Below are 27,462 nucleotides of genomic sequence, written 5' to 3'. Positions count from 1 at the left end.
TTTGTTTTGTTTTGTTTTGAGGAATGAGGGGGTAAGGGTTCGGGAGAGAGGAAAGAAAAATTTTGCTTTCCATTACATATCTTTCTAGATTTTTAAGTTCTCCCATGGTATGTTTTGGTTTGAAAAGTTTAAGGCTCAGCTTAATAAAATAAAATCAGTACTACGTAAAAATGTACAACATAATTCTGATCATAATATCTATTTCCTTCCTCTCCACTCTGCTAGGGTAGAAGAAAAGAAATATCACCCCTGGAGACCCAGGGCTTGGCACGGAGCCTGGTACATAGGAGGCAACAATTACATATGGTTGAATAAATGCATGAGCCGGTAACTCATACACACAAACCATTTCACAACTGTATCATTTCATCCTTTTTTTTTCTTTTTGAGAAATAGAAGACCTGTGTATATTGTCACGTCTGTCACATATAGTATGTATACTATAGTATACATACTATACTTGAGTATAGTCTATACTTGAGTATAGTCTATACTATACTCAAAGAAACAAGGTTTCTTTGAGTATAGTATACTTGAGTATAGTCTATACTTGAGTATAGTCTATACTATACTCAAAGAAACAAGGTTTCTCTGAAGACTCTAGAAGACTAAAAAAGTAGAGTGAGAGATTTCACTTGGAAAGACTGTGTGTACGTAATATGTTTTTGAGGAAGAGAGCGTGTTTGAAGTATGAGAGAAAGAAATAAATTGTGATTCCCATTTAGCTCCATTATACCAATGCCCCATGTTTAGGACACTGGTCTAAGAGAATTTTTGCTTGATACATAGGGTTTCTATATTCAGGGACAAACACCAAAAATGAGCAGATGTGAGAGAAGGTGACAGACGTTATTCAAGATAAGGGGTGCCTGAAGATAAATAAATGCCCAAGGAATAGATAGTATTGAATGCTGAAAGGATAACATGATATCTTTCATGCTTGGACTTGGTACACAGGCTGTGGGGTGTATTGTTGAAAAAGGAATCCCGTAACAAGCCGTCATTTCGACAGTGGCACCGTGCCTTTTTCAGTCATTTGGCTATATCAGTAACTCACGTTGATTCCATACACAGTGGATAATTCATTGCCTTTATCAGAAGTAGAAGAAAAGCCAATCAATAAGGTGGGAAGGTGAGAAACCAAGACACAAAAGTCTTTTGTGGTTATCTACACAACATTATGAATTTTCTTTGGATCAATGTGTCACAGCACAAGACTTGGCTGACTGATAGCTAACCCTTTCCCTGTCTTATTAGACAGCTAAGGGGCATTAAATCTACTAGACAATTGATACAGTCATACCCTGATACAAGGTAAGAATTGATTAAGGCAAAAAAGCAGCATAATAGTTATCATCAGTATCAAAATGGCAAACATTTGGAAACAATGCCCATTGATTCCCCTTTGTCATTGACATTACTCAAGGATGAAAACACAAAGACATGCGTTAATTTAATTGAAAATATAGAATAAAGACACTGACTTGTTTAAATAATTCTGACTTTAATATCTTCAGAGTGCGTGTTTTCTCCCAAGATTTTTTTACTATTTGAAGACAATCTGGCAAAAGGGTCAAATGATACAAGTTGTCTGAAAAGTTAGATAACTAACATAGGATAAGCTATTTTTCCTGATATATAATTGACATACAATATATTATATCAGTTTCAGGTATACAATATAACGATTTGGCATTTGTAGGGATAAACTGTTCCTTAATGCGTTTTCAGATAAAGAATCTCTAAATGTAAAGCAATTCATTTAATGGTTAGTCTGGAAAAAAAAAAGTTACTGAATAAATATAATAACAGTGTCCAAAAAAGTCTGGAAAAAAAAAGAGAAAGTAAGATATTTGGTTTTTTTTCGATTACTAATTGGACATATTGCTTTGCATTTTGAAGTACTTTACCTAGAATGTGTCTGGAGGCTGAAGAAAAAGTATACCAAACAGAATATTATAAAATATAGCTAATACACAGTATAAAAATAAGTTTTTACTTTTTCCAGCCTCATAGACACACTCTATTATACAGCACATAAATGCCTCAACCTCTTTTACCACAATAAATAATAAATAAATAACTCAAATTCTAATAAGACAGTCTCTTAAGACTGCTTTTTTTTTTTTTTTTAATGAGAACTGCAAATATGACCTGTAAGTTGGCAAGAGAAGATGCGAATATTGCTCTGTAGAGGCCTCCTAGGTCCCTGAGTGCTAACCTTACAGCATGAAACCACACGTATGGGCTGAGGGTAAAACAGGGGCTAAGATGTGAACCCTATCACTGGGAATATTGTGGAGAAACCTAAAGATTATCTGCCTCATGGAAAGTAGTGAATATTAGTTTCCCTTTTCTTTATCGGGGACATCTCTTCTTGGGAAAAAAGATTAGGGAAAAGAGAGCCAGGAAGAAATAAAAAATACATTCCATAGGAGTGTTTCTTTTCATTGTTTAGAAAAATAAAGCCTCATTGGGCATGCCAAAACTGTAATGCCAGAGAAAAGTCTCAATCTTAGATTAAAACTAAGGTTATTGAGCTTCCCTTTCAACATGTTAGGGATCAGCCAACTCTGGCCTACACAAAGCATTTGAAGGCATAGATTTGGAAATAGGACAAGGGCTGTGACTTTCTAAGTAGTTACAGAGTCCATAGTTATAGCTGTTCAAATATATAAATAATGCCAATCACGATTAGGACAACATTTTCATGATTATGTGGTTTCAATTTTCATAGTTCTGGTATTTTTCCAGAGTCCAGGTCTACACTACTGGTATAAAGTACATGTTCAATGATCTCTAAAACCATAGTTCCTACTGAATCCCCTAATTGAGAATCATGTCATTCATCCTCAGGGCTAACACTGAGCCTGGAACTGTTTCATGTGTGTTTGAAAGAGTTGAAGAGTCTGTGCCAGTGGATTCTGGGAAACGCTACTTTTACGAGTCAGTACTTATGGGATTCCTCTTAAATAAAAACAACACATTACATTACTAACAGTGAGGTTTTAAGCGGCTCGCCTGAGCAGCCAGGAAATTCGGTGTTATGGTTATTACTGTAACTCTTATAGTCACCCACACCCAAAACAGCGGAATCATTTGCTAGATCCATAGCCCTTGACACTCAGCCTTTGTTGTTATTTGCATATCTGCTTCCGAACTAAGTGTGCAGTACCCTAAACACTAAGATATTTTATTAATTTCTCGATTGCTTCATGTACAAGTATACCGTAAATACTCAGGAATAATTTTTTGAATGACTGACAACAATGATGCTACGTAGAATACCATAAATACCTCACATATTAATTTGGTAACCTTGACAGTTCAGAATTCAGCTAAGCACCAGAAAATGTACCTCTTCCCACCCTCACCCCTACCCCTCAAAAAAGCATCAGAAGAGTAAATATTCATTTTTTTTAAAGATTTATTTACCTTCTTGAGAGTATGTGGAGGATTAGGGACAGAGGGAGAGGGAGAGAGAGTCCCAAGTAGACTCTGTGCTGGATGTGGAGTCTGAGTCGGGGTTTGATCCGATGACCTCGAGATCATCATCGGAGCCAAGACCAAGAGTCAGGTGCTCAACCATGTGCAACATCCAGGTGCCCCTAAATATTCTTAAGAGAATCCCTGAGGTCTCAAAGAGTTAGAAAAAAACTGAGACATAGAGCAGGAGGCTTTCCTGCTTTGCTCACCTCAATATCCTTAGGGCCTTTACTGAGCAGAATAGATGCTCAATACAAAATGTGTCGCACAAATGACTACGGTGATGTAGTTTTGTCTTTTCTAAATGAACAGAAAAAATGAAAATAGTTGAATCCAAGACTAGAAGCCAGAGTAGCTATAGACATGGAGGGCTGTGTCATCTGCCAGCCGAGACAGAATAGCAGAAGACCATAAAAAAGCACGGTCAAAAATGCAGAAGCATGACAAGTAGGAATCATTTCTTTTAGGAGCAAACAGATCCCAATCCTTCACTAGACTGTGTGCATTACCACTACACAGTTCAACAATTCACATTTGCATAAAAGATTCCAAGTTAATATAAAATTTTAAAAGCCAATCAATATCCAGAACAGTATCTAGAACATTAGAACAACATCTAGAACCTACCAAGGGATATGATGCACTAAAGGAACACTTCCCATCCGTTATTGTTCAAATTAAATACCTCATTTGAAATGAGGTCAGGAGACCCTGTATGCTGGTTCTTCTCTGTTTGCTTCTAGATCCTTGCTCTACTTTTTGCCCCTTCTGTATGGGAAGAACAGAGAAATTGGAATATTTCTTTCAGTCTCCCTCATTGCCTGCATCTGTCAATGACATCTTTTTAGGGTAACAACTTCTGTTGAGTAGTCTCCCTTTCAGCCTCCAATTTCAGCTCTCACCAAACTTAGACACCTCTATTAACTGCCACCCCCTTCTCCCTCAGGAACGGGAGAGTTTATGGTTGGTCAATAAGAACCTTGACATCTATTGCTGACTCCCTTTAACCTTACTACATCTTTGCAAACAGGTCCCTTATTAAATTCTTTGGAAAACCCAGTTGATTATGCCTTCAATCAAACTGTTTGATCCACCATAGAACAGTCAGGTCCTTCTTACTTTGTATGAGACTTAAAAACAATATGTCAGGCACAAGTTAATTATCAAACCAATCCATTTCTATTTCTTCCTACTACATGAAAGTGCCCAACAAGGCTCAAGAGAGTGCGTGGTAAAAAAGTGCTAACAAAGATAATATGGGACCAGCAGCGTCAAGTGTTTTCTTGTTTCAATAATACCCAGGGTGGTGAACAAATACAGACTGGCTAGTGACTTCCCCACATGAGTCAAGGCCACTTTAATCTTTCTAAACAGATGAAAATTAATTGGTGATGCTTCTCTAAATTATGTTGAAACATTTCTGTAAAATGAAACAGAGAAATGCACATGATTGAGAGGAAGCAAAAAAAGTTTTAACAGAAAAAGATCATGGGTCTAACTCCACCGATTTTCAAGTAGACTACATAGGAAGATCTTATACTTAGTGACCTCGAGATGCAAACAAAATTAAGGGATGGAGTAAGGGGCATTACATGACTTCCTAGCACAGGTCTATAGCAGCCTAGCACCTGCGCCAGACCTCTTGCTCACCCTATCTGGAACAGAGGGAAGCATAGTGAACGAACAGAAAGAAATAATGGATTGGGTTCTAATTCCAACTTTCCTAGATGAGACATTTTGTGTAAGTCACTTTGGCTGTCCTGAGTGAAATAGAGAAGATGAAAAAATACCATATTAATTCCGTCTCATGCTGTGGTTAGAAGTTATGTGAAGATTATTCTAACCTTTTAGGGATGATACTTTTAGACTTCTAGTTTGGGGAAACTGTTTCACTGGTCAGTCCTCAAAGGGGCTGTCTTACAAATCCTGCCATTTTTGCTGAAACATTTGCCTCCTACTGTCTTGAAAACCCTCAAATTCTTCTGCTGGAATGCCAGCAAGTAGATGTGAGATGATTCTGTATGGGTTAGAGAATACCTCGTGTGCACCAGAACTTCCAGGGTGTCATTTAGTACGTATGTATTCTTAATCCAACTTTGCAGTCTAATGACTTTTTAAAGTCAAAACTTCTTCCAAAACCCTCTTGGAGTATGATGTTTGAAGCATATGGAGACAGAATCTGAGCCAATATATTTTATTCCAAATGAGGTTCTTTGATTTCTCATATGTTTTTGAAATGTGATATCTGTCTACCTTGTGAAATTGTGTTCTCTCAGCTCCCTGGAAAGCTAGGACAAGTCTTAAATAACTGCCATCTTTGGTGCTTTCTGAATTCTACTATTTGGGGACAATTTCTGCTGGATAAACATGTTGCCTATCTATAGCATTCTCTTAATCCTGCTCCTCAAACTCTTATTTTCTGCTGTCAAAGCCAATAGTTATAAAGCCAGACTCTGGTGTGGAGAACACTACTACATGGTTATTTGTTATTAAAGGACTTCTATCACAGAAAAATGGAAACATTGCTGACAAGACAAATTACTTAAGAAGAAGATAAGCTGAAAAGGCAAGGAGGGATACCATGCATTTCAGAGTTCGTCATTCTGCTTTGCACATTCCAATCCTTACAATGAAAGCACTCTTCCTTCTCCATTGGATTTTCATCTGTAGAATATTAATCTCACAAAGTGAACGAAATAAAAATAACCAGGGAATAGGTTAGTAGGTTAGAGTTTTAATAGTTATCACAAAAGCAGAATAATCACTTGTGGAGAGGTAAGGAGAGAGAGAGAATTGTAGATACTTCTTCCAAGAAAACAAGCATGATCTTCCACAAAGTCATCTCAATACTGAAACTCACTCCATTTTACATGAATTCTCAAGAGCTGTATCAATACTGAATTTCACTCCACTTCACCTGAATTCTCAAATTTGAAACACTGGCTGACTCTCACTACTTCCTTTCAATTAATTTCTCTAGCCTACAATTCCATACATGTTGGTGAATATCTAAAAGCAAACAGTATCTGTACAGACAGGAAAATGATGGCATTTCAGGCAAAAGTGATGTCACAAACAGACCTCAACTCCAAAGGATACAGAGTTCGCACGGTACTAGGGAAAGTAAAACAATGACTTTATGGCTGAATAGTATGTAAAGAAACACATTTCAACAAAACTTCCAGAAAAATTAATCATTCTACATTTAACAGACTACATTAGCAACTATAGATGTTAAGTGTTTAATTTAGCGGAGGATTGCCTCTGACCAAAAAAAATAAATAAATAAAAAAGTAAAAAATAAATAAAACAGTTTAATTTAGATTTTATCTTTTTTTAAAATTTAAGTTTTTAAAAATTTTTTTCTTTAGCAATCTCTACACTCAACATGGGGCTCCCAAGATGAAGACTCACATGCTCTTCCAACTGAGCTAGCCAGGCACCCCATAGATTTTATCTGCTTGTGATTTATGTCAATAGGTATCATCACTGGCTTAAAGGAAAACTAGAAATTTATCTTTCTTTTAATGGATAACATTAATATTTTTCTCAGAGGGACTTCTGTATTTTATGAGTCATAATATTCACCTCCCAAATTTAAATCTTTTTTCTATAATAATTTTAAGACAGTAAGTGACACAAAAAGGAACAGAGAATTATAGCTAGTAATTGGCTTGCATTTACTATGTACTAGGCAATGTGCAGAAGGTTTTATGTACATTATTTTGATTAATACCTATGATACTGGAATTCCACAATGTAGACATTATGACCTCCCCCCCCAAGTAAACTAAAGACAAAAGGACTGAAGTTTAAAGAGGGTAAGTGATCTACCAAGGGTCACAAAACAAATAAGAGAGGAAGTGGAATTCAAGTTCAAGTATCTCTTGTTCTCAAGTCTTTCTTCTTTATTTATTCTTATAACTAAAAAGAGTAAAAGGTACAAGTGAGCATATTTGACTTCTTAGAACATAAATACTGATTTTCAATGTAAATACTAAGTTGGACAAAAGTTACTTCATACTGAAAACATTCAGCAACAGTTCAGTAGAATTTGGACTCTACAGGCTTAAGAGAGTCCTTTAAAATTCTCATCTAGAGCAGCATTTCTCAACACATTTTTTTTCTTTATCTCCCACCGCCCCACCCCACGGGGTCTTCTTGACATTTTTTTTACCCCTCCCACAAAATTCTAATAACACAGATATACCATATAGCTATCTATGTACTATCTGTATCTCTGTGCTTTACATATAAGAAGAGTTAAGATTTTTTTTTTTTTTTTTTGCCTTTTAGAATGAATTTTTGCTCCTTGGAGGACAATGAGAATGTAGAATCTAGAGGATGTATCTCTCTGTTTTTCTTTGTTACTTCAACACCTTCCAACCCACTGGCTATGACTTAAAATTATATGGGGTTAGGACTTTAGATTTTTAGCTTGAAGTTTTTCATTACGTTAAAATGTAAATACATAGAAAATGTTGGTGAAGCACTATAAACCATTTACATTTTAGTGTGGCTAGAAGATAGGAAAACCAGTTTGAAGGAAAAAAAGAAGAATGTGCAGGCACTCCCTACCAGAGCAGGGGAGGGAGAACAGAGAGCCTCTGGTGCCGGGATGCCTGTGGCACAACCCTGCTTCAGTCTAGTCCCGTTGAACGCATTAACATGAAGTACTTCAAAATGCCAGCTCCCATTCATGATGAACAAGAAATCTTAGTCATAAGCCACCGTAGTGACCATCACCCTATTGATTAATGTGTAAATATTGGGTTTCCTGCCTGTGAAGAATTTGCTGTTTGGTTCCTTTGAGGCCTGTTTGTACATTCCCAACTGCTACGTGGCCAAGAACAAGTAAGTTTATGTAATGTTCCAAAGAAATGGCTCAACACCGTGGCTCATTTTAACCCAGGTATGAATAGAAGACAGAGATGAATTCACAAATACTTCTTTCACATGCAGTGTAAAATATAACTTTTCACTCCCAGAGGCCAAAATGGTCTTAACCATTGAAGTAATTATAGCTCACAACTATAATTTAGAGTTCGCTCTGGTTGACTCTAAATCCACACAGGAAAATAATTCACTCATCTCATTGGAACACTGGAGTGAATAATTTCATAAAACCTATACAGTTTCAGCAATCCTAGAAAGTAGGGTGAATTCTAATAGAAATCAACAGTTGATAATTTAATAAGACAATGACAGTAATTGTCTACCATTTATAGGTCACCAATTTAAAGACTCAAGTACCACAGTTTACATTTATAAATATCACCTGTGCAGTCCTTAGAGCAATCCTATGAGATGTACATGTGTATTCATATTTATGGAGGAAATGAGTTTAGAAAGGATGGGCAATTTTCCTGAAACCACTCGGAAGTGAAGGAAGAAGTAGAACAATTCCAACTGTCATCTGAAGCTCATGCTCTCCAACCTCAGCCACGTTGAAATTATCTCAGTGAAATGATAGAAAGGATCAAGTCTAACATTTTAGTTTCCAATCAGATGGAAAAGTCTTGGGTAAATGGAGAGGTAATGGATATGGTATGCAACATATTTTTTTTGTTTTTGTTTTTTTGCAATTTTGCATGTGAGAAGCTACTGTTTAGATGTTTCAAGTGAAGGACCATTTTTTTTGTAAATGTTTTCAAGATGGGTATTAGTAAGGATTTTCTGACTTTGAAGGTTGTAAAAAACATGCATATATATCAGGACCTTCACAGATGATAAATAAAATGGTGGCTACTTCACCAAAGCACAGGTGTGCTTTCCAGAGGCCAGGGTCACTATAGTAAATTGTTTCCATCACTCATTCTCCATCAATGGCATTGAACCTTATAATATGAAGAGAGGCCCCATATGAAAGAATGGCCCTTCTAAAACAAAAAATACAAGAAACAACAAGTGTTGGTGAGGGTGAGGAGAAAAAGGAACCGTCTTGCACTATTGGTGGGAATGCAAACTGCTGCAGCCACTGTGGAACACCGGATGGAGGTTCCTCAAAAAGTTAAAAATAGAACTACTCTACAATCTAGTAATTGCACTACTGGTATTTACTCAAAGAACACAAAAATACTAATTTAAAGGGATGCATCCACCCCTATGTTTACTGTAGCATTATATACAATGGTTAAATTATGGAAGCAGCCCAAGTGTCCATTGATAGATGAATGGATAAAGAAAATGTGGTATGAATTTATATTACTGAATATTACTCAGCCATCAAAAAGAATGAAATCTTGCCATTTTCAGGGACATGGATAGAGTTAAAGTGTATTATGCTAACTGAAATAAGTCAGAGAAAGAGAAATACCATACAATTTCACTCATATGTGGAATTTAAGAAACAAATGAGCTAAGGAAAAAAAAGAGAGAGAGAGACAAACCGAGAAACATACTGTAAACTATAGACAACAAACTGATGGTTACCAGAAGGGAGGTGGGGGGGATGGGATAAATGGGTGATGGGGACTAAGGAGTGTCAGGGTAAGTACTGGGTGATACAAAGAATTGTTGAATCACGATGTTGTATACCTGAAACTAATATAACCCTGTATGTAATTAGCTGGAATTAAAATAAAATAAATAAAAGCCCCTATTTAAAATTTCCTGTTTGTTTTATACATGTATATACCACCACCAAAATGACAGGACAATAAAAACTAAGAGGGCAGAAATGGAATAGCAAAAATAAAGTAAAAGTCTAAGAAATAATTTTATGGATTTACAGAGTTGCTAACCCATATTTAGGGGCAGTGTTGAGGACTCAGGACCCAAACTTGGTCACCTAATTCCTGGACCAGTTTCTTCATAACAGTATACTGTTACCAAGTAAAAACAATAAATAGGTTTGAAATTACAGCAAAAATTGACCTCCGAAATACATCATCAATTTTAGGCTTTCTCTGTGGAGACTGACCTAATATTTAAATTATTTAAACATGCTGACAATGAAATACAAATATAATTTATCTTTTAAACTACCAACACAGTTATGTTTACTATCTCCCAAATGGGATATCAAACATCCCTAAATAGTGACATAACAAGTAACTCCAAATAAAGGCTAAAATTGTTCTCACATGTGAAATCATGTGTACAATTGGTCAAAGTAGAACCATTGCAATAAAAGATGTTTTCGCTTAATTTCCTAGAAATTTCAGATGTTTGTTTAGCCCTTATTAACTGGAAAATTCTTTAATGCATTGTGCACTTACTGACATATTCTAGTAGGAAAATGTTTGTTTTCCAAATAAATAATCCAAGGCATAAAATTCAGCCAGTGTTTCACAATATTAACTTGACAATAAATGAAGCGTTTTATCTATGAGGCATTTTTAAAGTGTTTATGTAGCTCCCAGTGAAATTCTAATTTAATTATGTTCTTCTATAAAGTGAGAAAGCTTTCCATATAGGATCTTCTTTGAAAGGTTTTGTCAGATTTCTATTAAGATGAATGCATGCAAATGCTATCTTTAAAAATACTTTGTAACATATGAGATATAATTGTGAATATTACTAAAATATGCTTAACACTTCACTTTTTCCATGTTCTACTTGAAACTAATTTTAAAACTGGCAATCTAGGCATTTCCATGTATTTTAAATATTAATAAAATAATCATGCAGAAATGGTTCTCTTTTAGAGGACACATCATAGCACTTTAACAACATATGGAAGTCCAATATATTTTTAAACCCCGGAGTCATGTTAACATTTAGACTGCACAGACTCTGTTGTCTATAACAACTACTGATTAACCCCCCAAATGTTATGCTCATCTTAACGGAAGGAGAAAAAGTACAGCAATGCTGGTCATGCTGCCCTTTTAATTTACATTTACATGTCCAAGATCATGCTAAGTTGTCACACCTCATCAACTAAAATCCTAGTAGGACACATACTACTGATCATGGTATTGCCCAGCACCGTACAAAATCTGCAGAAACCCTGGAAAATTACAGCCTAAGCCAAGTACATATCCATATATATATATATATACACGTTTTTTTCCTGCCACTTTAGAACAAATCTACCATTTGTAAGTTATGTTACTTACCGAGAAGCATGTTTCTTAGCAATCGTCAATTGAGCCAGTCTGTAATTTCTGTCCGATAAAGGTATGAAGAGCTGAGAAGTATGTTAACCTGCTGCACGTTTTGTGACAGATAGTGTGAGCCCTCACCAACTCCTCCTGTGTCCCCCGCCTGCTGGAGTACTGGACGGACTCCACTCACTCACCCACTGTGCACCTCGGTGGAAACTAACCAACAATACAGGGACTGTCAGTTGCTGCCTCCTCAGCCGACAGAGCCAAAAAAAATGATGGAAAACTAGGTTACTTCACTGGGGTTGCAGATGTAAATTCTGAATCGATTATGCTGTTTCTTTAAAATTCCAGTAATATTTTCTACTGAATTCACAAGGAAACAAAATTTAAACTTATGCAAATAAGCTTGTGAAATCCTGTTTAGAAAATGTAAGTGTCCTCTTTTTTCCCCTTTTTTTTTTCCTCTCAAGAATTTAAAATACGTCTCGCTTCGAACTAACAAGAAATTCTGCTAGAAAATAAACTCTGTATAATATGCACGTTTTTAGGGAAGACTGATGATTAAAGTTATATCACCCATCAAGGATCACAGAATGCAAATATATTTATTATTTGATGTTATGAGCTTGAGCCTCCAAAATGATTTCCGTTTCACAATGGATTATTTGTTTGACTCCAATACAAAGATAATTATTTCTGAAATCAGTTTCTCCTGAGGGAATAAATCTTGCAGTTTTAAACCAATAAGGATATTGCAATGAACACTTAACAAAGGAATATCTCGTTTCTTTTTATTTTTCTGCTAGATGTGTATTAACAATTTAAAAAGAGAAAAATCCATATCTGAGCCCAAAAGAAGGATACACAGCATGTCAGATAACACTAGAGTCAATAAGTTGAATGTGATTTTTGAGACTATGTTTTCTAAAATAGAAAGTGAAATGACATGTCCAAATATTACATATAATAGCAACTGTTTTTCAGTTATCCTACAACACATATTACCATTTACATATTATAATAACAGAGGACAGCAGTTAAACTGTACCTTCCTTGAATCCAAATACTTGAAGTGACGTTTTACAGATGTTTTTGTTCAAACATATTTCTCTATCCCTTATTTTGGGGATTCAACTGTTACAGGATTAGCTACTATTATTGTTAAGGGTGAAAGTTAAAAACAGGAAAAGGAGAGGAAGAGAGAGTTTGAGGAAAGTGTAAAAGGGAAAATTTTGAACTATCCTGGTATTGCAGATTTTTCTGAATCTATGTGATACAGGGAAGGTGGGAAAAGACTAGAGCTAGGACAGTTTGGAGCTAAGAGGAAAAAAGGGAGGGCGATAGCTAAGGATAATAATAATAATAAAATATACCAAGGACTGTTGTTCTTGTTGTTTTTCTTGGCCATTATAAAACGAAGGACTTTTGTGTATCAAATATATCTATTTGAATGTAGTCATCTGAAGGATTGCACATATAAATTCTTACATTGAGTAAACCAAGTTTCAAGAAGAGGTGTGTGTGTTTAAATTAATAAATATTTCTCGGGATCCCTGGGTGGCGCAGCAGTTTGGCGCCTGCCTTTGGCCCAGGGCGCGATCCTGGAGACCCGGGATCGAATCCCACGTCGGGCTCCCGGTGCATGGAGCCTGCTTCTCCCTCTGCCTGTGTCTCTGCCTCTCTCTCTCTCTCTCTCTCTGTGACTATCATAAATAAATAAAAATTTTAAAAAAATAAATAAATAAATAAATATTTCTCTATAAATGTGAAGGGAGGCCTCCCTCCCTGCCTTTGACTTCCATTCATTCTTATCTAGTAGTTCTCACACTTAAGCATGCTTCAGAGATCCCTGGAGGTCTTGTTAGAACAGGCTGCTGGGCCCAATTCCCAGAGTTTCTGATTCAGACTCTCTAGGGTGGAACCTGAGAATTTACAACAAATTCCCAGGTGATGCTCTGCTGATGCCGCTAGTCCCAGGACTACACTTTGAGAACTGCTGCTCTAGCTCATTATGTTACCCTAGCATCTAGTACGAGGATAGTCTCTGTTGCAAATTGTTGTATTACCATATTACATGGATTCTGAGATCTCCCCCACCCCTACCACCACATCTTCACAGCTCTGAGTCGAGATCCGTGTCTAATTAATCACATCTTATGATAAGTATACACAAGGCAGCACTCACAACTTGTATTTGTCAATGTCAGAGTGTGCATGGACTTGGTCATAGCTGTTAATAAGGTCTCTTCAGCTGAGTGACATAATTTTTGAGTGATATCATGTATTGAGTTTAACTGCCATTTAAAAATTATTTTTTTTTAAATTTTTTTATTTATTTATGATAGTCACAGAGAGAGAGAGAGAGAGGCAGAGACACAGGCAGAGGGAGAAGCAGGCTCCATGCACCGGGAGCCCGACGTGGGATTCGATCCTGGGTCTCCAGGATCGTGCCCTGGGCCAAAGGCAGGCGCCAAACCGCTGCGCCACCCAGGGATCCCTAAAAATTATTTTTAAACCTATATTTTTTAAGAGCCACAGTATGATTTGACATAGAAGTTGTTGCATACAAAGATGGCATATAAACAGGTGTGAAGTATGTATTTGTTATTAGTGAAGCAGATGTTCATTATTGGAGGAATGACAGCAACTGCAGTTTTTCTTCTTGGAAAGTAACATTCTATTGCATTACAGGATGTAAGAAAGGTAACCTCAAGTGGAAGATGTGGTACATGTAAAAGTTTTGCCTATCACAGGCCTAGTAATGCAACTGAAGGGGAAAGAAATTGCCAGATCCCTCTGAACAGAAATTTGAATGTGATGAGTTGCTGGTGTGAATAATTCACGGAAGTCCAGAGAACTCTCTTTAAGGCTTTGTGTCAAAGTTTACTGACACTTTTTTCTTTCTTAGTGACACATGGAATAATGATGTGAGTTACATAAAAAAACCCTTAGGTTTGATAAAATATGATATTATTGGGAAATGAAGCAATCATTCCTAATAATAGCTCTATAAAAACTGATGATTAATGTGTTAATTTAAAGTGGGATTTTTTGGTGTTTTCAAAGTGTGGTGTTAAAATTACCTAAAGAATCACCAAGATTCCCTGCTAAAAATGTAGGTGTCTAGGACTCCTTGAGAGCTATTGAATCAACAGCTTTGGTTGGAGAATGACTGACCATTTCACCTTCAAGGAAATAGCAATTTAATAAGAATGGCTCTGGAGGACTCCTCAATGTTAGTGGTAATAATATATTCCTTAAGAAAACTATCTTTGATTCCAAACCAATTACAATAAGTCTTTGGTATTGCCTAATGATTGAAACTATACAAGGACAACTCCGTTTATCCCCACGGGAATTTTTATAAACCGAAACACCAAACTGCATAAATATTCCAAAGGACCTATGTGAAGGCAGAGAAGTCACCAGGGGCGATGGTTGGATGCGCTCATCTGACTAGGCCCAAAGCAAGTCATGCTTAAGAGGAAGGTATGATAGTAGGAAGAACAAGTACGTAGGAGGAATACCACATCACCAAGTCAAAGACTCCAACACCAGCCCGGTACTGACTGGAGATTCCGTGTAGCCCTCCAGGGGTGTGAAAAATTTGGAAAAGGTCATACCAGAAAACCAGATATAATTGACTGACTGGAAAGTCACCCAATATCTCTCAGCCTGTTTAGTCTATAATAGAATAAAGGCATTGTTAGATTAGATTTCTATAGCCCATTCCAGCTCCAAAATTATGTAATTTGTTTAAAAATTTTCATAAGAGGGTGTGGCCTCTTTCAAAGTTTTATTAGGAAAACCTCATGAAAGCAAATGACAAAGTAATCAAAGACAAAGGGCATGTGTGATGGTTTGAATTATGTCCCCCCACTACTTCAAATGTTGAGGACGTGAAACCCCCCAATGTCTCAGAATATGACCTTATTTGGAGGTAGGGCCTTTAAAAGAGGTGATCAAGCTACAATGAAGACATCAGAGTGGCCCCTAATCCAATATGACTGGTGTCTTTATAAAAATGAGAAATCTGGATATAGATAGGTACAGAGGGAACAGGATGTGGAGAGACACAGGGAGAAGACAGCCATCTACAGACCAAAGAGAGGCAAGGAACAAATCCTTCCCTCACAGTCCTCAGAAGGAACCTACCCTGCCAACACTTTGAGTTCAGAATTCTAGTTCCACAAACTGTGAGACAATACGTTTTTGTCGTTTGCACCACTCAGTCTGTGGTGCTTGTTACAGTGGCCTTAGCAAAGGAATATAGCATCTTTACCAGGTGCTTGATATTTAAGTACCTGCTAACTTCATAAAAAGACTGGAGAGCAGATCACCACTCTCTCTTTCCTCTGAAAAGCAGTATGAGCAGCCATGTTTGAGAAGTTAAACTCAGATTTTTATATTTGTTCTTCGATTAATTTGTCCTTAATCAGGTTGGTCATGCATGTGTCTACTCAAGTAGATTTTCCCCTCAAGAATGATACTAGCTGTTGATTTTTTTTCATACTTGCTTTTGTCTTTATTAATGTCTGCTTCCTAACTTTCTTTGATTAATTTTGATTCATTTTTCCTAGTTTCTAAGATACATACATGGCTCATTTATTTTTAATTTTTATTTTTTTAACACTAAAAACCATTTAAGAACAGTTTTGATAAGTTTTCCCTTCCATTAACTTTTAGATAATCTATCATCTTAGTTTTGGTTTTCCTTTTCTCTTTTTACTTAATGGATAATAGAACTGAAAGTAGAAATAACATTATCTTTTATTCTGTCTTTAGTATTGGTTTAGTTTGGCCTTGGGCCAATCACTTACCTTCCATGAACTTCTAGGATGTTGTTTGTGTGAGGATCAAACCAACTCAATGACAATATTTGAAACCATAAATTGTTACATAAATTTAAGTCATTATTTTAATTATTTTTGAGCAATTAATTATATGTAAAGAAGCAGGGTAAACCTGGGGACATCAGAATGGCTTAATTTTGGAGTTTTAACATCTCATATCTGTTTGATGTATTATTGTTTCTCAAATTGTTTGTAGGTTTATAATTTTATAGCAAAATGGCAATCATTCACCTACTAGTACAGCTTTAGTTGATGACTTTCATTCAAGGAAAGAGATTATTTTAAAATCCACATCTTGAAACATTCTGCATTATCATTTAAAAACAGGAGAGAAAAACAGAAGCAAAATGAGCTAGCATTTCCTGAGAGTCAGCTATGTGTCAGGCACTCTTTTAGGTAATTTACATTAAATTCTCATAACAGCTATTGCACAGATGTAGACACTGAGATTAAGAGTATAAGTAAATTGCCCAAGGTCACAAATCTTCCAATCCAGTGCTCCTCCCTAGCTCCCTCCTCATAGTAACCAGTGAATTGAGACAGCAAGGTTAAACTCAAATTTTTTCTAGTGATTGCCAGAGAATATAAAATATTTTATATTTGGGGGGAAATTTAAAATATAAATCTTTTTTTAAAATAGGCTCCATGCCCAGTGTGGAGCCCACAGCAAGGCTTCAACCCATGATCCTGAGATCAAACCTGATCCGAGATCAAGAGACACCTAACCAACTGAAGCCCCCAGGTGCCCCTGAAAATTATAAATCATTTTTAAACAAACATGTTTCAAAAGAACACAAAAAACAAGTGGTCCTTTTGTGGGTTTTTAAAGTTTTTTTTTCTTTAGAAGAAAATTTAGTTTTTCATTTTTTTGTTTTCCTTCAGGGGAAAATGAAAATATCTGTGAGTAATTATTTTGCTTTGAATTATACTATTATTTTTCTCTCATGATTAATTTTAAGTTCTAGCACATCTTATATATTAATTTAAGAGTTCTTACAGTGTCTAAAATGTATGTAAAATTTTTTAGTGACATTCATTTTTAATACTTAGTGCTGCGTTTTTGCTGAAGACCACCTGAAGGCATTAATTACTATTATTTCTGGTAAGATTATGCTGAAGAAAAAATTGTAGCCTAATCAGCTTTTCAATTATCTACAATACAGCTCTCTGTAGATGAAAGATCATTACTATTAACTAGGCTGCCACATATTTGAATAAAGCAAACATTTAGGGAGTTATATGAGTTCTGAGTTTGAGAATCCAGAATGGACCCAGAAAAGACAAATTGTAAGAATTAAAATTGTATTAGTGAAGATGCTCATTACATTATGTAAAATCACAAACATATAGAAACATCCTAAATGCTCAATAGCAGAGGAATGTGTGCATCAATATTATGAAAGATTATAAAATATATTAAGTGACAGGAAAATGTTTACTATCTAACAAGTAGGGGAAACCCTGTAGAATTGATCATATATGTAAGAAAAGCGTGTTCTATACCTATACAAATGTTTGTCTATGTGCATATCTACAGAAATATGTTTAGAAGAAAATACTCCAAAATAAGTTAATATTGCAGGTTTACAGAAAAATTTATTTTGGTTTATTTTTTTTCTGTATCCTTACATCTTTTGGTACTAAACCGAAAAAAAAAAATCCATCTCAAAAATGGCAGTGAGAGGGATTTGGCTCTTTAAAAGAACATGTATATAGTTTATAAAAATCTGGATGTAGGATTAGCTAATTTAGATAATCCCACTTAAAAACCTTATTGTAGGTAAATATTGAGAACATGCTAAATTCTTAAGTTTTCTTAGGGTCTCAATGATCCTCTGATATAACTGGTAAGGTTACAGACATGAGCAAGCGTACAGACTAAACACACACGGGAGGCTCACATTGATCACGGTCACAGTGCAAGTGTATATAAATGGTGTGAAATAAACAAGATAAAAGGGAATGAGGATAATGGTAAGACAATATTTATAGGGAACTTCAGCCATCAATTCCCACAACTCCTCAGTGAGTCAATCTCCTCACCTGTACTATCTGCATCCATAGAGATGAGCCCAGAGAACCTGCAGGGAGGAGATGGGAGAAAATCCAGCCCACAAATAGGCTTATATCTAGTGACTTCTTTCAAGGTGTTAAATCTTTTTAACCACTGTCATTTTTATGCAACTGTTTAACTTATATAAAGGAAATGATTTACAGGCTGGAAAGATATGGCTCCCAGAAACCCTTTATAACATGGCCCAAATAAAACTATTCCTTATTAATGTCATCAGAATAAATTTCCACAACAACATCATGACACATAACTAACATGGTTCAGACACATTAAATCCCTGAACAACTGGACACATCAAGGAATTGTTATGTCATCAGTGAGTCTAGCAGACCACCTGCTCCCCTCCTATACTGGAGAGCAGATGTTCCAATAATACCATGTAGGTTTTCTTAAGATAGATTCTCAGATGTGTTAAGATTTTTAGTAGGGTTAAACTGGAAATGCCATCATTTTTGTTCTTTTCATTAAAAAAAAAATCTCTATCTACCTAAATGGCACCCACTCTACCTTGCTTATTTTAATGTAAAGCCAGCTTGTCCTCTGAGGCTGAGTTTGTTTAGGGCAACACAATGCTCTGCAACTGTTAATCCCCTGAGAGTGATCGTCAGCTGGGAGAAATGTGCTCTGTTTAGTTTGCCTGTGGCATATATTTGGAGGGAGACGGACGAGACCCTATAACTTGGGACCAGTTAGACAATTTTGAAGTGTGATGATACTCTGCAAACAAAAATGTTTAGGTACATCTATCTCTGGGAGACGAAACCCAAAGAGATTTTAAGGCTTCCTCTCCATTAGCACAGAATCTAAAAAACAACAACAACAAAACCAGCAAACAAAAAACCATTTAAAAAAATCTCCAATAGGCTTTGTTTCCTTTCAAGAGCTGATTACACACAGTAGGTGTTGAAAACAAGACCGAAAATCATCTAAAATACTCTGTAAAAGGTAAATTCACTGGAGTCAAAAGTGTTGAAATAGGGTTTTAGAAGCACATGGGTACCTTCCCTGCAACTGATCTGTATAGTTGAATTAGCTATAAAAAATATTTATCAATAATATACTTTTCTAAGACAACACATATATATAAACTCTAAACCATATGAATAAGGAAAAGATGACTCCTTTGTTTTGGGGAATGAGTTTACTTGCTTAAAATGCAGTTTTAAGGAAACATTTAACAAATAGGGGTTTTTAAATTTTGAATATATGTCATATAATTATAGAACCTAAATAAGTCATCATATTTTACTAACAAAGAAACTGAGAACCAGAGGGACAAGTAACCTTGCTTATTGTCATCTAGTTGGTGGAGGGAAAAATCATAGGAATATTTATTAATTGTTTATGGAGTTCTGTTCTATGCCAGGCACTATTCTGAGTGCTGAAACCATAGGAGACCCTGCTCTCCTGGAACTTACATTAATGTTTTCTGATTCTCATCATTAAGCTCCTTGCTTACATACTTCTCTCACCAAAAGGGCTAACCCATACAATTGATTGAGGGCACTCCAACATCTGATAAAAATGTCTATTGTTTTTTGTTGTGTTTTTCTGCCTAGGTTCATCTAAAATGGTTTCCTTGGAGGTGATCACATTTATCCATATTAATCAGAAAACCCCCAGATCTATACGTTGTGTGTACTTTAACGAGCAACTTGCATAAGACCTGTGTTATATTTTTTGTTATATCAAGGTAACTTATTTGGGATATAATGGCATAATACAATTGGAAAAGATCTCTCTCTCTCTCTTTTGTTTTAATCTCTATACCCCTCAGAAGGGGAAAAAAAAATCTGAGATTCAAAGAGAATGATTTGCTATTTCCATCCCAGTTTAATCACAGCATTCAGCAGCCATTACATTATGATTTGAGTGAATGATTTAGAAAAATACCTATATAATATCCAGCGATGTTGTAACAGTCTAGAACTGCAGCAGTTAATCAGGAAAAATTTTAGCTGTGGTCTTAACATTCACTAGTAACCTTGTGCTGAGCATGTACTACAACTTTTAGCCTTAGGCAATTCCATTTTGTAATTAAAACAGAATACAATGCATGTTTGCAGGGCTTGTTTTTGACTTAGTGGCATTTAATACGTTAATTTTTACAACCTTCTAAATATAAAATTATAGGAGGGTTACTAAAGACCATAGTACTGAATTAATCTTTTCCAATTTTCAAGTTTCAAACAGTTTTTGGTGTTGCTCATAATATCTGCTTTTTTCATCTCTTTGCTGTTCTCTATCATAGGTGTTAGAAAACAGGCACTCAGAGAAACTTATAAGTAGCAGTCTTCTGGTTTGCCATGACCCCGACATTCTCCTTTATCAAAGTGCTTTCTGGCTATTTTTCCCAATAAATTTTGTACTTAAAGTACAAAAGGACTTTCTCCTTTATTCTTCGTCTAATTAGTCATCGATCCTCCTCAAACTGAATGGATGAGAAAATATTTTCTCCTTTGTTTTGCTTTTAAAGATTTGATTGAAGTATTTTTGCTACTTGTTTATCACACAGTTCCTGTAGCAAACAGATTTCTCTTCTGCTTCTGTGTTTGTTTTGCTCCTACTGGGCTACCGGGAACAGAGTCTACAAAAATTTTATTGCTGCCACCTCATATACCAGAAAGAAGGCTTTATTCTTTATAATGTAAAGAAAATATCAATCTCAGTCAATATAAAGGCTTTAATTAGAAAGATCTATTACAATGACAATGCAGATATCATTCAGCTATGGCTTTGAGCCATCTGAAGCACTTAACGCTGGGGTTTTCCAACCTAAGGGAAAAAGGTAAAAAAATGGGGGACGGTTGAAAGAAGAAACATCCAAATGATTAAAGGCTAGAAAACAGTAGGAAAGACAAAAAGTATAGCAAAAAGGACATTAAGATGTGGCCTTCAAGTACATAAATGGCTCTAAGTTACCAAATATGGAGATGACATGTAGAACTACCAAGAGAGTGCCTTAGTGGTAATAATACTAGGAACAAACGCTTCAGTGCTAGATCCTTCTCTAAATGTTTGCCTGCATTCACTAATGTAGTATTGTTATTCTAAAATTATACATCAGGAAACTGACCCGTGGAGACAGTATGTAACTTATCTGAGGCTATACAGCCAGGAAGTTGAAGAATGAGGATTTGAAAGCAGTTCTGGTCCTGCAACTGGAGCCCTTAACCAGAGGCTGACCACCCCTCTACGTAAATATTCTGACCAGTAGTTTTCAAATCAGTTGAATGTTAGAATCATCTCAAGAATATTTCAAAGGATACTCCCACCTGGGTTCCACCTCCACGGATTTAATGGGTTTGGGTGGGACCTGTCATTAGTAAATCTAAAGACGTGCAAAGGTGGTATTAAAGCTCAGAGAGGCAAGAGCACCAAGCCCAAGTCACCTGGCTGTTTAGTAGTTCAAACAGGAGCAAAATCTAGGGATCTTGACTTTTTCCTGTACGATCTAGTAGCTCCTACTTTCAGCAAATTGAAGGAGAAGATAAAACACATTGTTATTCTGGAGTGATGAATTTGAATTTCTTAAACCAAAAAGTGTCAGTTCACTGAGGTTCATGAAAGATAGGATTTCTTTTGGTGGTTATTAAAATGAAGATGGATTATCGATTTTCTGAAATAATTAGGTATATTAATGAGAAACTGATGAACATTTCCAAATTCCCTTTCTTAAATGTTGTAGCACTAATATAATTTAGACACCAGAGGTCTCTGCTATACAATTTGAACTCTCTGTGTAATAAAGAGCCCTCCTGAGAATCAGCTTAAGGCAAAATATTTTAAAGAAAGAATAAAGGGGGTACTGTGGTAAATGTTGAACAGCCAGCTCCCAGGGGAGAAAGCCCTGATTTGTAGTGTTTACCAAATCATAGTATAAATATGATTCTAACTTCAAGATACCAAACTGATGGGCATTACTGAATGTAGAGCTCAGTGACACACCATTACGTAGTATTTCCACACAAACATGTATATATAAAATTGGCATAGAAAACCTCAAAAGCATAGATAATAATAAATTATAAATAATTAGGAAGTAATGGGTTTTGAATACTTATCACCTTTGTTTTAAATATAATTCCTTTAACATACATTTATACAATTTAATTTTCAACAACACTATGTTTAATAACCGGCTTGCAAAATTCCTGAAAATTTAATAATCAGCTCTTGCAAAACCTGTCCAACATACCACTGAAAAGGTGTCCCTTCTATCATGCATTTTTTTTTTCTTGGAGAAGAATAATATTTATTCAAATAAGGTAAATAACAATAAGTCAATTTTTATGGTACCTACAGTCTATAGGGGAGAAAATTATCTTTCTCCATTTATTGAGCTTTCTCAAGAATGAGAATTTTTGATTAAATCCTTCAAGATAAATCAGCCTTCATTGTGTGAGCTACAGAACATAAAGGTTAAGAGTATGGGTTCTGGGGTCAGAACACCCAGATCTGAGTCGTTCCTTGCCCACTTATAACCCTATAACTCTAGGAAAGTTATTTTAAAAATTTGACCATTTATAAAATGGGATAATAATAGGACCCACCTCAAACAATTGTTGCCAGAACTAAATATTATTATACGTAAAGCATGTGCAACCGTGTCTGATGCACCACAAATGTTCAGCAAATGTTACCTACCACTACCATAGGAAAGTGCTTTCAAATACATAAACCACATATATTTGAGATAGTTACTTAAAGTTCTCTGAACACACCAAGAAGTTTCAAGTATCCTTGCCTTTTCTCATGCTCTTCCTTTCACCTAGTATAATAAACTTTTGCTGTGTCTTTTTAAGTTCACCTAGAAAATACTATTTCTCTTAGGCATTCTCTGATTGGCTTGCACCATGGATGATGATTCAAAAGCCTTGTATAAGATATATTTTTAATTTATTCTTAAAACGTAGTTAACAGGTTCCCGAAAACATGTTCTAAGGTCAAGCATTTGAAGGCTGAACAGAGGCACGTACATCCTGAGGTAGGGTAAATGTGTCTGTTTGCTGGCATCCTCATTCCTCAGGGGCTAATCACTCTTTATCAGAACTTGCACACACATGAACAGCTTCTTCAGGTGACAGCTCAAATCCTCCTTGACTATCCATATTAAAAAAATAAAACAAAAACAAAACCTATTCTGTGCCTGAAAGTCTGATTCCTAAAGTTTTGGGGCATCTAAGCATTGCACAAGTGAAGTTTGTATTAAATGGAAATTATTAAATTTTTTTAAAAATTTTTTTATTTATTTATGATAGTCACACACACACAGAGAGAGAGAGAGAGAGAGGCAGAGACACAGGCAGAGGGAGAAGGAGGCTCCATGCACTGGGAGCCCGACGTGGGATTCGATCCCGGGTCTTCAGGATCGCGCCCTGGGCCAAAGGCAGGCGCTACACTGCTGCTCCACCCAGGGATCCTGGAAATTATTAAATTTAAGGGCCACCCATAACTCCATGATATCTATGCCTTCCTTCTGTTTTCCTTCTGGTAGAGCTTAAAGGCACTGTATTTCAATCTATTTGTATCTATATAGCACAGTTTCAAGTATGTGCTAGGTAATCAATAAATGATGGCTGTATTTAATGTCATTTAATCTGTTGCTATAATCATTTAAAAACCCCAAAGTTCAGGAAAAAAAAATAGCTTTGCTCTCTCCTGTTAATTGAATATCATTTGTATACTAAAGGAAGCTATATAACTATAAATTTCCTTTTCCTTCCTAGAGTAGCTCTAAATTTTATTTAAATGATCAATTATCTTGTATAGATAGATGTAAGGGAACGAAGAAGGAAGAAAGGAAAGGACCAACGGATAAAAAAAGGAAGGAAGGGAAAGATGGAAGGCCAATTGGCCTTTTTTTTTTTTTCCTTAAAAGAAGTATCTCTTTAAATATAGAATCATTGTTGCATTCTATTTCCATCAATATAATGAATTGAGCAAATATTCTAAAAAAAATCCCTTCCATTGCAAAATGGATAAAATTATGTTAAGAATCCTTTTAGATGCATAGGAGATTTAGAAAGAAATCAAGGAAAGTTTTCAAAGGCCAGTAATGGAAAGCCAGTTTTGTAAGATGATACTAACCATGACTGCCCTGAGGGCATTTGCCAGCATGTTATCCTAGTATCATGTGTTCTCTAACTACTGAATGGGAGCTGAAATCAAGGCTTTGCTTCTTCACCAGGTAGGGAGTTGAAAATGAAACTCAAAGCCAAGTCCTTTGAAGAGCAAACCTGCAAAAAGCCTGCTCACTAGTAAAAGGGAAAGCAAGGAAAATTGACTGTTTTGGCCAAAAATTGAGGACAGAGGGTAGCTTTCTTGGAGTTTATAACCATAGTCCTATCCTTGAATGGCTCAGAATTTAGATATTCACTACATGTCTGGTCCAGGAAACCCCAAACAAGAAAAATAACAGATATGGTCCAGGGTTGGTTCTATCCCAGAGCACCTAGAAGAAGCTAAAAGATTTTTTTCTAGATGAGTGCACCTTCAATCCAAGTGTTACAGAATTCCCTGAGAGAAATCCCAGTAAAACATGAGCTAAGAATCTTAAATTACAAAATACACAAAGAAATAAACCACCATGAACAAGAGAAAGACACAAACAGCATACTTTAAACTTTTTCACTGATCTCTTAGAATTATTAAATACAAAAATATAAAATACACCTGAAATATTTGAAAGACTGTGGGTTGTGGATCATATAATGGTCATTAAATGATTCAAATGAGTGGCATTTACATTCTATATGGAGGTCAAATACAGAGGGAACTTGGGAACATGTGTTTGGAATAATAAAAATTTTGAAATAAGACCCCGAATAGAATTGAAAAGGCAATTTTTCCTTTAAGTCCCCCTGCTATATCCTTCTCTTACCTACCCTTTTCTTTATCCCCCTTTTGAGGGCCTAGAATATTCACTCTGAGTAACCATAGATTAAAGCCAACTCTAACCATATTAACATCACTGCCAATGATTACCTGGAATCTTTACTATCCAGAGTTAATATTCGTGTTCTAGTTTTATTTGAAGATATTGTTTTATAACATTGATTTTAAAACACTCTCATGCCATATTACTTAAATTTGATAAAAAGCCATGCTATTTCATTTGAATATGGTAGTAAATAAAATTTACAAATTTTATTTTTATGCAACTTAAAACCACACAGACTTCTATCTGAAAAATGAAATCTTGTTTAGTGTACTACCAAAAGACTGAGGAAAATATCTTGATCTTAGAAAAAGCACAGTGTTTCAATAAATGCTACATCTAAGTCTGTTCTATCTTTTTAACGTTTTTACAGACTTAGGTTGGGAATTATTAACAGCTTTCTTAAGGCTAGGAACTATTGGCAATGCCACTATTACATACTAGGAGGCTAATACTGCATTTTTAAAAGTAACATATCTATTTATTCAACAACATTTGAATGGGTATCTGCTCTGCACCTGATACCATGATATGCTCTGTGAATAATCACTGAGCAAAACTGGGCACAGTTCCTGCTCTCATGGAGTCTACAACTGAGTGAGGTGCACAGATAATTACTGGAGTAATCATCAAACAAATGTAGAACTGCAACCGGGCAACTATGACATATTCTTCTTGACTGTAGTCAACAAATACATTGATCCTAAAAGCCTTTTTAAAAAGATATTAATTAATTTATTTATTTAATTTATGGGAGAGAGAGAACAGTGTGAGAGTGTTGGGGGGGGGGGGGAAGATGGGGGAGGCAGAGGGATGAGCAGACTTCATACCAGAGCTTGTAGCTAACACAGGCCACGAGTGATTCCACAACCTGGAGATGGTGACCTGAGCTGAAATTGAGTCTGATGCTCAACTGGCTGAGCCACCCAGGTGTCCCTTAAAACCCTTTTAAAGAATATTTAGTTTGTCAAAAGTTAAGAGGCAACAAGTTACTCAGGTCTTACTGTAGATACATTCATCTTATAAATATAACCCAAATTTCCTACTGGAGATATTTGCTTGATGCTGAAACTTATTTAACCTTTTTAAAGTCATTACCGATTTTGTCAATTTTTAGAAATTTTAGAAACTGTTCATTATAATCCCAAATAAGAAACAGTGAATTTATTAATTTCAACATTTCACCAAATTTTGTTTCTTTACTTACAAACTTTGAAGCAATACAGATTTTATGGGATACTTTCCTAGATTTGGAAGATTTCCACTTTTAATGTGTTGTCGTGACTGCAGTTTAAGAAATGTTTAATTCAATTCTGACTCCAACTGCCTACTTGAGGAAAGATGGAGACACAGGCCAGCACACTGGTGGGCTGGTCTGCTAGTCCCAGGGAGGCAAATCTGAACTGAAAGGGCTCATAGGGACAGAGAGAGAGTCTGAAGACCCCAGAATCCACAAATACTGATTCTTTACAGCCCTCATAGCTCTCTAAACCCAACCCATGTGAAACTAATAGTAGGAAACTATAAATCATAAAAACGAAAAACAACAGTTTCTTAAATCTGTATTTTAGTGACTAAGTTTAGTAATTTGGCTCCTTGGTAAACTGGCTTTTGGGTGATTGACATTAGTCCAATTGGCCTAGAATTAACTATAGCAGGTCAATCTGACTTGGTCCTTAGTCATCAGATAAGAATACCCTGGCAGCATGAAGCTAGACTGCAGCCAGACCTGAAGAGTGAGTGCAAGCTGGTCAGGTGGACAGAGAAGCGTAGAGCAAGGCAACAGCAGGAGGAGGAAGGGCACACAGAAAAGCCTGAACTGGCAAGAGAAATTGGGTTGAGATGAAGCCAAGGCATACTCCAGGTCCAACTAGGATGAATGCTAGAGGCTATTTTTAAGAGTTCTATCTTTGTCCTAGGTCACTGGGAGCAACATGACGAGGTCTCGGTTTTGGAAAGCACTCTGGCTACAACGTGGAGAATGAACTGGAGAGCAGCTGGGGCGTATGCAGGGCGATGGAGCAGAAAACTCTTGCAGTGGTTTGCTGAGAGATG

General features: G+C 36.0%; 1 protein-coding gene across 12 annotated transcripts in view; it reads right to left on the bottom strand.

The window, feature by feature from the left end:
* The window catches only part of ZNF385B (zinc finger protein 385B), a 388,911-nt gene that overhangs the window by 193,625 nt on the left and 167,824 nt on the right, over nucleotides 1-27,462 (bottom strand). Inside the window, exon 1 of one of the 12 annotated variants that reach the window (XM_077883209.1) lies at nucleotides 11,550-11,717. The exons of the other annotated variants lie outside the window; for them this stretch is intronic. Within the exon in view, the coding sequence (XP_077739335.1) occupies nucleotides 11,550-11,559 (10 nt within the window). The 5' untranslated portion in view covers nucleotides 11,560-11,717. Of the gene's footprint in view, nucleotides 1-11,549; nucleotides 11,718-27,462 lie in introns of those variants that run through there. 12 annotated transcript variants of the gene reach the window in all.

Source organism: Canis aureus, chromosome 34 (assembly GCF_053574225.1).
Source record: "Canis aureus isolate CA01 chromosome 34, VMU_Caureus_v.1.0, whole genome shotgun sequence".
Lineage (NCBI taxonomy): Eukaryota > Metazoa > Chordata > Mammalia > Carnivora > Canidae > Canis > Canis aureus.
The sequence above is the reverse complement of the archived record's forward strand: the minus strand, read 5'-3'. Positions and strand labels throughout refer to the sequence as shown.